Source organism: Chelonoidis abingdonii, chromosome 2 (genome assembly GCF_003597395.2).
Source record: "Chelonoidis abingdonii isolate Lonesome George chromosome 2, CheloAbing_2.0, whole genome shotgun sequence".
NCBI classification, from domain to species: Eukaryota; Metazoa; Chordata; order Testudines; family Testudinidae; genus Chelonoidis; species Chelonoidis abingdonii.
In genome coordinates, this window is record NC_133770.1 from 51,404,489 (window position 1) to 51,416,693 (window position 12,205).

Sequence of the window (12,205 nt, forward strand, 5' to 3'; positions counted from 1 at the left end):
TTTTGGTTACAAACTTGCAGGCAGCCATCGGACATCAGGAGACCGAGACAAGTGCGAGCCCAGAGATGTTGGGAAAGTCTGCAGACCTCGGATGATTGTTTGGCCATCACCTGAAACCGCGGCTGTGGTAAGCAGGCTCCGGCTAGGTCCGGAGTCCAGGATAGCTCCTAGAAGTTCTAACCTCTGCGTGGAACCAGAGTGGATGTTTCTATAGTGATCATCAGGCCTAGACATGTGAATAGGTCCTTGACGATGCCCACATGCTGAGTGACTTGTGTCTCGGAGTCTCCTCAGATAAGCCAATCGCCAGATAATGCCAGGAAAACGCATATCCGACGTCGGCGGAGGTGCGGTGCTGACTACGGGCCACACCACTTGGTTAATACCCATGGGGCCGTAGAAAGGCCAAACAGCAGGACCGTAAACTGGAAGTACCGACGGTTGGCTAGAAAGCGGAGGTATCTCCTGTGCGGAGGGAAGATGCGATGTGAAAGTACGCGTCCTTCATATCGGAGGCGCATACCAGTCTCCAGGATCCAAGGACAGGGGATAATAGGTCCCCGGGATACCATGCGGAACTTCAACCTTATCATAAACTGGATTGAGTCCCTCGTAGGTCTAGGATAGGTCTGAGACCTCCGTACGAGTTGGGGATTAGGGAATAACGGGAGTTAAACCCCTTGCCCCATTTCCGTCCATCGGCGTCTGCACCTTTGTAAGAGGAATGCTCTTGAGAGGAGTCCCTGAAGAGGGACAGGGTTGAACAAATTGGAGGTGGTACCCATACTCCACCATGTGTGAGGAGCCAGCGATCTGAAGTTAACTGGACCACGCAAGAGGAAGTAGGAGTGGGATCCCGCCTGTAACTCGGTACGCCGCCCTCGGGCGCCGCACCTTCGAAGTTTCGTCTTTGTCCCGGTGGTGATTGTGAGGGACTCGATCTTGCCCTCTAGGGGTCCTGACGGTCGCTTGCGACCACCTCACTCCACAGCCCGCTGCCAAAGTCCTGTCTGTGGCTAGGCACAGAGTGTGGCAGTGTGGGCTGGGAATGGAAAGGCCTGCAGTTAGGTCATCGGCATTATGCATGCCGAGAGAGCGGCATTAGGACCCTGTTGTCCTTCAGGCTTTGCAGCCTGGGGTTGAGTCTTCACCGCCAAAGAGGCCTTTACCATCAAATGGTAAGTCGGTGAATTGTATACTGTTCGGCGGGAGGTTTTGAAACCTGAAGCCATGAGATGCTCCTCATGGTAACACCCATGAGAGCCCTGGCTGCTGCATCCAACAAGGACTGGAGGGAAGCTCTGGCCACCTTTTTCCCTTCCTCCAAGAGGGCAGTGAACTCTTGGCGGGAGTCTTGAGGCGAAGTAAGCTCTATAAACGTATCCCCATCACCCAGGTGTTTTAATTTATAGCAGGCTAAGCAAGGATTGTTGATTGCCACCAGGAGCTGTAGGGCCCTGCAGAGTACACCTTGCAGCTGAGTATGGGTCCATTCGCCTAAGCCTCCTTCGATTCTTCGGGGCTGGTGCCTGCTGGCAGATGCATTCCCTTTCCTAACGGACTCTGAACGACTAGTGAGCTGGAGGGAGGAGGACGGACATACAAGTATATCGTACCCCTTGCCGCATAGAGTATTGGCAATTCGCTGGAATGGTCTGAATAAAATGGGTTAAAGGTCCCTCTAAGTGGGGCAATCCGCCCAATAGAATGTCCACTACCGGGTCCCCTCGACTCCGAGACCTCCTCCACCTGGAGGTCCATATTGAGTTGCTACCCTCCTTAGCAGTCCTGATGGGCTCTTTCAGGTTGTTGGTGGGCACATCAGAATCGCAGTCCTGAGCATAAGAGCTGTCCGCGTGGGATGACACTGATGCTCTGTCTGGATGGCCATGGAGGTGCTGAAAAGCTCCATGGGCAGAGTCTCTGACTCTAACGGACCTTGCCAACTCTGGCACGGGGACCGGTACTTGGGAGGCGTACTGGTACCTGGAATGAGATCCGGACCTGCGACAGAGCGGTGCCAGGAGGTCGACCGAATCTCGAGGCTCGATGTCAGGAGCGACTACGGAATCACGGTGCTGTAGCGGTGCGGAGCTGGAAACGGTGCCGAGAGTAGCAGGTCGGCGAATAGGACACTGACCAGTGAGACGAGTGCGACCGGTACCAAGGAGGAGAACAGCACCGGGACTGCAAGTGGCGTTGGAGCGGAGTGCTGACGGGACTGGAGCATCTGCGGGACCAATGATCATGAACGGTGCCGCTCTGCTATGCCGACAGAGGATGGTCATATCAAGGTGGGGCTTGCCAAGACACTATTACCTGCACCGCGGTGCCAGGGGTTCAGCAGCATCTACTCTGTCATGGCAATAGATCCCTCACCGTTGGGAATGTCTCTGGCATGGAGGGAAACAGTAAGCTCAACCACAAGCGCGTACCGATGGGAGCTGTCCAGACACCGGATTCAACGGCCCTCGTGGGACCAGGAATCGACGGATGCCGACGTCGTCAGTGCCCTCGGCAGGTGTCGGTGCCGGGCGATCCAACTTAGACAGGCTCTCTGGCTGCAGTGCAGTTTGCACGGAAGCAGCAGGAGCAGGGAGCTCAACCAACGGCGTGGCAGGGAGCAGTCAGGCACTGGATTCGACGGCCCTTGTGGGACCAGGGATCGACGGTGCCAATGTCATCGTGCTCAGCAGGTGTCGGTGCCAGGCAATCCGACCTAGACAAGGGCTACGTCTACACTACCGCAATAGTCGGCAGGTTACAATCGATTGCTCGGGATCGATATATTGCGTCTCATCTAGACGCGATATATCGATCCCCGAGCAACGCTTATATCGATTCCGGAAACTTCACCAACCCCAACGGAGTTGCGAATTGACAGGGGAAGCCGCGGACATCTAGAATCCCACGCGGTGAGGATGGTGTGAGTAATCCGATCTTAGGATATTCGACTTCAAGCTACGTTATTCACGTAGCTGAAGTTGCGTATATCTAAGATTGATTTTCCCCCGTAGCGTAGACCAGCCCATACTCTTGGCTGCGGAGCAGTTGGCACGCGAAGCAGCAGGAGCAGGAGCTTCAACCACGGCGCATGCCGGGGGAGCTGTCAGGCACTGGAAAGAGGAGTCGTGGGCTCTCTCGACCTCGGAGAGAGGGAGCGGTGCCGAGTCGGACTTCGGTGTAGCCGGCGATGGCCGGTGCCAAGAGGCCTTGGCAGTGCCGGTGGGGTCCGGTGCTGGGAGGCGCTTCTGCCTGTCCGATAGTGACCAGCGCTTGGTGCCGAAGCAGGAAGGGTAAGTGAAAGTCCCACTCCATTTTTGTGCTCGCTAAAAGCCTTGCAAATGGGGCCACTTAACTGTGAAGTGCGATTCCCCGAGGCACCTCAAACAGGAGTCAAGCGGATCTCCTGTTGGCATCGGCTTGTGGCAGGCCGAGCACAGTTTAAAACCGGTGAGCCGGGCATGGGCCTCTGGCACCGGGTGCGGGGAAGGGGCTACTCCCCGAACCCTGCTAACTATTACTAAACTAACTATGGCTAGTAAAGAAAAAACGTATAACAAGTATATACACGAGAACAAACGAGTAGCTAGGGAAGTGGAGGTCAGCTAAGCGCGCTCCACTGTTCACAACGACCGATGACGGGCGGTAAGAAGGACTGAAGGGTGGCTGGGTCGGCAGGGGATATATATCTGGCACCATAGCGGCGCCACTCCAGGGGTGCCCAGCACGACCCCCACCGGGACCGGGTGTTGCTAGGGTAAAAATCTTCCGACGAACGTGCACGCGGCGCGCACACACCTAACTGGAATGGATATGAGCAAGCACTCGAAGAAGAATAGCTAGGTGAATTAGTCCCCAAATCAGAATATCTGAATTCCTATCTGGAATTGTCATGGTTAAATGCCTGCAGAGTGAATTATTTCATCATCTGGAATTTTACCCAAACTGTGTGTTAACCCCTGGATCCTATTATTAAATAGGGAACTGTAACAATCTGGGGTGATTTACAGAAATACTGACAACAGGAGCCCCTCAGCTAATACAGATGTGTGAAATGTGCTACAGCCTGTTCTACAGGCCCACAGCAACCACATGCCATTATTACCCTAGCATACCATATGTGTTGCCACCATCTCATAACACCAGCCTTGTATGCTATGGGCCCAATTATCTCTAGGCAGGAGAGAAGTAACTCTCATTGACATAAAAAGGGAGACTGCCAAATTCCAAGGCAGGAGAACTGGAATATTTATGTTCTGCAAATTGCCCTCTGTTTCCCAGTCAGATACTACTTGCTGCTCTGAAAGCTGCTTTCTGCTTGCAGGCTGCATTAATGAACACTAACTGCATCAACAGGTCGATAGCGCCCCAAAGGAGAACTTGATCGGTGCCAAACTCAAGGTTCATTTTAAGGTTGCTGGTATTAGGATGAAGTGAACAATAATAATTGCTCACATGAAATTCCACAGGAACACCTCTCCGCTCAGTACCACAAGAGCCAACCACAGCCCCCCAGCACTTTGGTTTGCATGTATATGAACACATTCTCTACGCATAATCAGGCTATGACTGAAAGAGATCTAGGCTCCCTAAAGGGCACACACTAAATTTCAAACAGAGATTAGGCTCTTGTTCTAAGTGGCAAATCGCTTACCTTCAACTGAGTTAGACTCCAGTTAGCATGTTTTTCCATAACATGGACACGATGAGCCATCAGGTCAGCAATATAAACATACCTTCAATAGAAAGCATCTATTAATAAGGTATCTACACAGAGATAAAAGTAAATTGATTCTTTATGTGCAAGCCTTGATTTTCAGATGCTTTAAACCAGGGATTGCCAACCTCTGACACGCGGCCCATCAGTGAAATCCGCTGGCGGGCCGGGACAGTTTGTTTACCTGCAGCATCCACAGGTTCCGCCAATTGCGGCTCCTGCTGGTGGTGGTTTGCCATTCCAGGCCAATGGGGGTTGCGGGAAGCGGTATGGGCCCAGAGATGTACTGGCTATCGCTTCCCGCAGCCCCCATTGGCCTGGAACAGTGAACCGGCTGAACCTGACACAGCAGATAAACAAACCATCCTGGCCCGCCAGCGGCTTTCGCTGATGGGACCGGGTGCCAAAGGTTGGCAATCTCTGGTTTAAACTGATATTATGAAATATTTATAAAAATTCCAAGCTGTCCATCACACACTGAACTCAAGATAAATGGCTGAAGTACTAATCGTGTTCCAAGATGTTTTAATGTAACAACCAGGACTCTGATCAATACTGTCAAACACATTTTGTAAAAATACCAGTCACAAATTGTATAAATGGTTAACACTCTGAAACAGGCTCCCCAGTACATGGTAGTCTGTACAAGTTAAATGAACAGTTGCCCCTATTACAATTTTAGAAAGAATTTTATCCATTAATTCTTGCAAGCAATGCTAGCATTTAAAAATTGTAAGTATCAGTTTGGGAAAAAAGTAATTTTTGATATTATTGGCTAAATTACCGTCAATAGTTGAATTAAAAAAAACAGAGGAACATACACTTTATCTTCTGTTATATAATCACTTCAGATTACTTATTACAACCATAATTTACAATGAGCATCCAATCAACTAACCAAATATACACCCACAAGTCAATTTAGATGTCTAACCACACAATCTGCACATGCAAATATTTGCATGTAAAAGTCAAGAATATTGTCTAAGTTTCTTTTCATCATTTGGTCCATCAAATGTATAAGGAGACCAAAGGAGACTTACTTTTTGTCTGGTGAAATGTTAATTCCATTGGCTGAGTAAAACCCAGAGGCTACCTCTTTAACTTCTGTTGGACTGTAGTAGACAACATTTGACCAGGCCAAGCCCAAGAACAACTCCACGTACATCAAGATGGAGTCAAAGAAATAGTGGTCATTAGTTGCATAGAAATGATCAGGTCCCAGAGCCACAATATCATTCACACTGAAATGAGAAGAGAGAGGGAACAAATACAAAGGTTTGAGAATTAGTGTTCTGAAAAGTTTTATGGGATTATATTTAAATTTGGCAAGGATTAACAGTTCTCTTTAAAGAAACATTGTGGATCATTGTGCTTGTATTGCTGGAAGATTCTCTGCATCTTGAAGTCTTTAAACCATGATTTGAGGATTTAAATGGCTCAGACACAGGTTTGATACAGGAGTGGGTGAGATCTGTGGCCCTGCATTGTGCGGAGGTCAAGATAGATGATCATAATGGTCCCTTCTGACCCTAAAGTCTTGATTTTATGGACTAAGGAGACGATGAAAGAGTATTCCAATCACAACAAGATAATTACGCTAATAGTTTTTGTTTGAAATGTAAGATTCTAAATAAAATATCTGAGGCATGTTTCATATAGTGAAACCTAAATTACAAGTAGAGAAGAGAGAGAGGTGCCATATGCACTTTTGAACAAATTGTAGACATGGGTATCTGAGGCATGTTGTAAACCAGGACACCTGCTCAAGCCGAAGGCTCCTAGGCCACTCACTAACGACACTGACCAATGGCATAGGTAGAATACCAGTCTAGAGTCACCTATGTTACAGCTTGTAACTACTGGTGACGTGTATTGATAACATCTGGACACATATAGAACATGTTAGCAACCACGCCTGTAGTGACCCCAAATATCTTATGTAGAAGGGTCATATCAGTGGTCTAGATCAGGTTACGGGTTGTTTGGTTATGATTATGCTGTCTATATGCATGTGTCCATTTGTAGTTGAATTTGAATATTGGCTTAATACTATCGTAACTTCAAACTTATGCTAATCTTGCTGGGAGACAACCCAACAAAGTTGATGTTAGCATCTGCCTCGCTGTGATGGCGCCATTAAGGACATCATGCTATACAACTGCCATGAGAGAAGGCAGATACCGCCTTGTAACTCAGACAAAGTATCAGGACTTGCCCATGGAACGCAGACTCCATTTGCTGTAATTTCCACAGTAAAACAAAGAGGTTCTTATACTGGAAAAGAACTATAAAAGGCGATGCTCATCTCCAGTCTTGTCTTCAATCTCCTTCTTACCTCTGGAGGCGACTTTGCACCAAACTGAAACAAAGGACTGAATGACCCATCCCTAGCTGTGGATGTACTCCAAGAGACTTGATTGAACCTGCATTATTTCTATCACTGCTAACCACGCCTGAATCAAGAACTTTGCCAAATTACTGTATGCAATGGATTCCATAATTTACAATTCTAGCCCTTAATCTATAGTCTTTTCTTTTATGAATAAACCTTAGATTTAGGATGGCACATAAGCGTGATCTTCACCTTGGGTAAGACCTGATTTGTATATTGACCTGGGTCTGTGGCTTTGATCTTCTGGGATATTGAGAACCTTTTTCCTTTATTGGGTGTTGGTTTTCATAACCATTTCATCCCAGACGATGTTACTGGTGGTGATACTGGGAAACTGTAAGTATCTAAGGGAGATTGCTTGTGTGACTTGTGGTTGTCAGTGGGGTGAGACCAAAGTGCCATCGTGTTTGGCTGGTTTGTTTGCCTTAGATGTGGAAAAACCCCAGCCTGGTTTGGTCACTGCTCTTTTAATGATTTGTCCTGATTGCACCTCAGACTCGGGTCCTGCAGGAACCGCATTATCACACCTAGATCAGGGGTATTCTCAAAACTTCATTGCGCACCGCAACCTCCTTCCTGACAACAAAAAATACTACAGACTCCAGGAAGGAGAATCAAAGTCTGAGCTACCGAGCCCCGCAGCTCGGGGGCGAGGAGCAGCAAAGCAAAGCCCACAGCCCTCACCCAGGGCCGGGAAGCCAAAGTCCAAGGCTCAGCCCCAGTGGAAGAGCCCTTCAGTAACCGTAGTCCTGCCACCAAAGGGGTGAAGCCCTTGGACTTTGGCCCCAGGTGTGTGAGTTTGGCTCACTTCCAGACCTAGGGGCTCCCAGCAAGCACTGGCAGCCCTGACAACCCCATAGAAATGGGTTCGCGACCCCTCTTGAGCGTTCCCGCTGACTAAGATCTTAGTTGTTACGAAATCATTTTTAGAACTAGATTAAATGCTTGTTCCTGATCTCCATCTTACAGAGATCATCACTTGCCTGTAACAGACTGTAGATAACCGGACGGTTATAAAGTTATATGAGTGTTTCACCCTTGTGAACATCTGAACTGGTGTAACTCAAACAGGATGAGAAGTCCATCTGTAATGCAATATAGGGCTGCTTCCTACAGGTCCGCTTTGAAACAAATGCTTGTGAGACATCATAGAACAAGACTTTGTTAATTGCAAGTCCTCCCCTCTCTCTAAGTCCCTCCTCAGAAGAGAGACTTGGTGCAATAACTCATCCAATGCTGGGTATAACCAGATAGCCTACAGGGTTAATGTTTGCTTTTTAGCCTGAAGAGGTTATACAAAGGAACCCAGAACACTGACCACGAGGACCAATCAGGAAACGAGATGTTTTCCAAGGAGGATGGAACTTCGGGTGTAGTTTTCTGGGTACTGATTCCCCATTGAATTCTTGTGTCTTAACCAATTAGACCCTTAATGTCCCTTAAATCGGTTCCTTGCTTAAGATGCAGCCTCCAAGCAGCTAGAAAAAAAGATTTCTCTCTGGCTACTTTTAAACCCAAACCCTTTCTCTCTGCTAAAAAGCCCTACAGAGAAAAAGAAAAGCAATATTCCTACTGGCTTCTGGATTCTATCTTTCCCACCAGGTTAATTTCTCCTTGTTTTAAGATCCAAGGGGTTTGGACCTGTGTTCACCAGGAAATTGGTGAAGTTTCTCAAGGCTACCCAAGGAAGGGAGTGCTTGTGAAAGGTGGCAGCCAGACCAGATCTTAGCTGGTAATTGAGCTTAGAGCTTCCCCTGCAGGTCCCCCACATCTGTACCGTAAAGTTCAGAGTGGGGAAGGAACCTTGACATGGTGAGCAGCGGTGAGGGATTTTTCAGGAACCAAAAGCCAGATTTTTTTTTCCTCCTTTGAGATGCTGGGGAAGCAGTGAAGGAGAGATACCCTGAAGGCAAACAGATAAGAGATTCTAAGAGAGGGCTTATTGTTAGAAGGGAAGCTCCAGCTGTGATCACTGGAGGGTCATTAACATTGCCAAGGCAAGTCACAAAAACCTGTTTTACTTGTTTTTTATCTAAAGAGTCACATTACAGTAACCAAAGATTCCAAGCTGTCCCCCCCACCCCCCACTCAGATAGCTAAGGTAGACCATGGGGGAAATGTCCGGCAAAGAAAAAAAACAAACCATCCAACAGCAGCTGGAATTAGCCAAACTCCAGGCTGAGGAGAGCCAAACGAAACATGACAGACAGATGGCCAGGGCTGAGGCTGCCCACAGAAGAGCTATGGAGGAGAAACAAAAAGAGATGGAGGCGAGAGAAAAAGAGATGGAGGAGAGGGAAAGAGAGAGAAAACATGAGCTGGAATTAGCAAGTGGTAAGCAGGATGGACCAGCCAACCCTAACAACCCTTCTCCAGGTACTACTTTCCAGCCCAGAAAATTCCCCACCTACAAGGCAGGTGACGATCTAAGGCCTTCTTAGAAAATTTCGAAAGGGCCTGCCTGGGTACAGCTTCTCTACAGACCAGTACATGATGGACCTGAAGCCACAGCTCAGTGGACCCTTAGCAGAGGTGGCGGCTGAAATGCCTAAGGAACACATGAACGATTATAAACTTTTTCAAACCAAGGCCAGAATCAGAATGGGGCTAACACCTGAGCATGCCCGTCAGCGGTTCAGAGCTCTAAGGTGGAAACCAGATGTGTCCTTTACCTGACACGCCTACCACATTGAAAAGAATTGGGAAGCCTGGATATCAGGAGCAAGTGCTGAATCTCTGGAAGCTCTGTCCTTTCTAATGCAAACGAAGCAGTTCTTAGAGGGTGTTCCTGAGGAAATAGAAAGGTGCATCCTAGATGGGAAGCCCAAACAGTAACCGAGGCAGGGGAGATTGGAGCCAAATGGGTGGAAGTGGCAGAAAAGAAAACTACTACTAGCAATTGGAGCAAATATCAGAGGGGGCAAACCGAAACCAAACTCTATCACCGGGGGGAACCCAAGGCCCCACCTACAACCCAAAGAAAGCACTAGACACCTTATTGTCCCACCTCACCAATCTCCAGCAACCCACCTCGGCCAAGTGACCGATCAGCTGGGCCATGTTTTAAATGTAATGAACTGGGACATATAAAGGCCCACTGCCAGAAGAATCTCAACTGATTACAGTTCATTACACCACAATCACACCAAAGATCCTCAGGCCCAGATGCCTCTCAAATACCCTTGGAACGAAGGGAAACCTTGAGAGTGGGCAGAAAGAAGGTTATCTTATGGAGAGATACTGGGGCACACGTGTCAGCTATCCACCAATCCTTAGTGGATCCCCAATTCATCAACCCAGAGGCCCAAGTGACAATTCATCCATTCATGTCAAAATCTTTAAACTTGCTTACAGCTGAGTTGCCTATCCAGTACAAGGACTGGTCAGGAATGTGGACTTTTGCTGTCTATGACAATTATCCCATCCCCATGCTACTGGGGGGAAGACTTGGCCAGCCATGTGAAGCTGGCCAAGAGGGTGGGAATGGTCTCACGCAGCCAGGCCAAGCAAGCTTCCACACCCATCCCTGTCCCTAAGCCATCCACCAGGGCCCCATCTGTGTTACCAGAGACCCAGACAGAGGTGGTGGAACTGGATCTTCTACCCATGAATGCTACAGCTACAGTGAATCCAGTCCCAGAACCAGAACTGGAAAAGCAACCAGCACCAGAACTGTTGCCAGCACTGACGCCAGCGCTTGCAAACCCATCTACAACTCCAACGCCAGAGGGCACCACTGGGCCTGAACTGGCAGGCAGCAGACAACCCTACCCAAGAGGCTCAGCCAGAGCCTGAAATATCACATAGTGCACCAGCGAAGAGCGTTCACAATCAACAAAAACAACCCCATCACCTACATCACTTCCAGAGGACACAAGCCCAAGTCCACAGTCTAAGAGGAACTGATGTCTCCAGCATCAAGGGAACAGTTCCAGGCTGAGCAGGAAGCAGATGACAGCCTTTCAGAAAGCTTGGGTGGCACACAGAGCACCCACCGCCTCTCAGCTCTTCTAACGATCCCAGTTTGTTGTAGAACAAGGACTTTTATACAAGGAGACTCTTTCTGGTGGACACCAGGAAGACTGGCGTCCTCAAAAGACAGTTGGTAGTTCCAACTAAGTACCGGTAAAGCTCTTAAGCTTATCCCATGATCATCCCAGTGGCATTCTGGGGTGAACAGAACCAAAGACAGGCTGGGGAAGTCCTTCCACTGGAGGGAATGGGCAAGGACGTTGCTAATTATGTCCAGTCTTGTGAGGTGTGCCAAAGAGTGGGAAAGCCCCAAGACCAGGTCAAAGCCCCTCTCCAGCCACTCCCATAATTGAGGTCCCATTTCAGCGAGTAGCTGTGATATTTGGGTCCTTTCCAAAAAAGACCCCCAGAGGAAAGCAGTACATACTGACTTTCATGGATTTTGCTACCCGATGGCCGGAAAGCAGTAGCTCTAAGCAACACCAGGGCTAAAAGTGTGTGCCAGGCTTAGCAGACATTTTTGCCAGGGTAGGTTGGCCCTCCGACATCCTTACAGATTCGGGAACTAATTTCCTGGCAGGGACATGAAAAACTGTGGGAAGCTCATGGGGTGAATCACTTGGTTGCCACCCTTACCACCATCAAACCAATGGCCTGGTGGAGAGGTTTAATGGAACTTTGGGGGCCATGATACGTAAATTCGTAAATGAACACTCCAATGATTGGGACCTAGTGTTGCAGCAGTTGCTTTTTGCCTACAGGGCTGTACCACATCCCAGTTTAGGGTTTTCACCATTTGAACTTGTGTATGGCCACGAGGTTAAGGGCCATTACAGTTGGTGAAGCAGCAATGGAGGGGTTTATGCCTTCTCCAGGAACTAACATTCTAGACTTTGTAAGCAACCTACAAAGCACCCTCTGACACTCTTTAGCCTTGCTAAAGAAAACCTAAAGGATGCTCAGGAAGAGCAAAAGGCCTGGTATGAATAAACATACCAGAGAGCAGTCCTTCAAAGTAGGAGACCAAGTTATGGTCTTGAAGGCGCAACAGGCCCATAAAATGGAAGCATCATGGAAGGGCCATTCACAGTCCAAGAGCGCCTGGAGCTGTTAACTAT

At 48.5% G+C, this 12,205-nt stretch overlaps 1 protein-coding gene across 1 annotated transcript in view; it reads right to left on the minus strand.

Annotated features, from left to right (window-relative positions):
- Positions 1 to 12,205, minus strand: part of LOC116829229 (serum paraoxonase/arylesterase 2-like) — a 63,548-nt gene that overhangs the window by 15,661 nt on the left and 35,682 nt on the right. The window contains exons 6-7 of the mRNA XM_075062355.1: positions 5,764 to 5,964; positions 4,658 to 4,739 (exon numbers count right to left, since the gene is read on the minus strand). Of these exons, the coding sequence (XP_074918456.1) occupies positions 4,658 to 4,739; positions 5,764 to 5,964 (283 nt within the window). The remainder of the gene's footprint in view (positions 1 to 4,657; positions 4,740 to 5,763; positions 5,965 to 12,205) is intronic.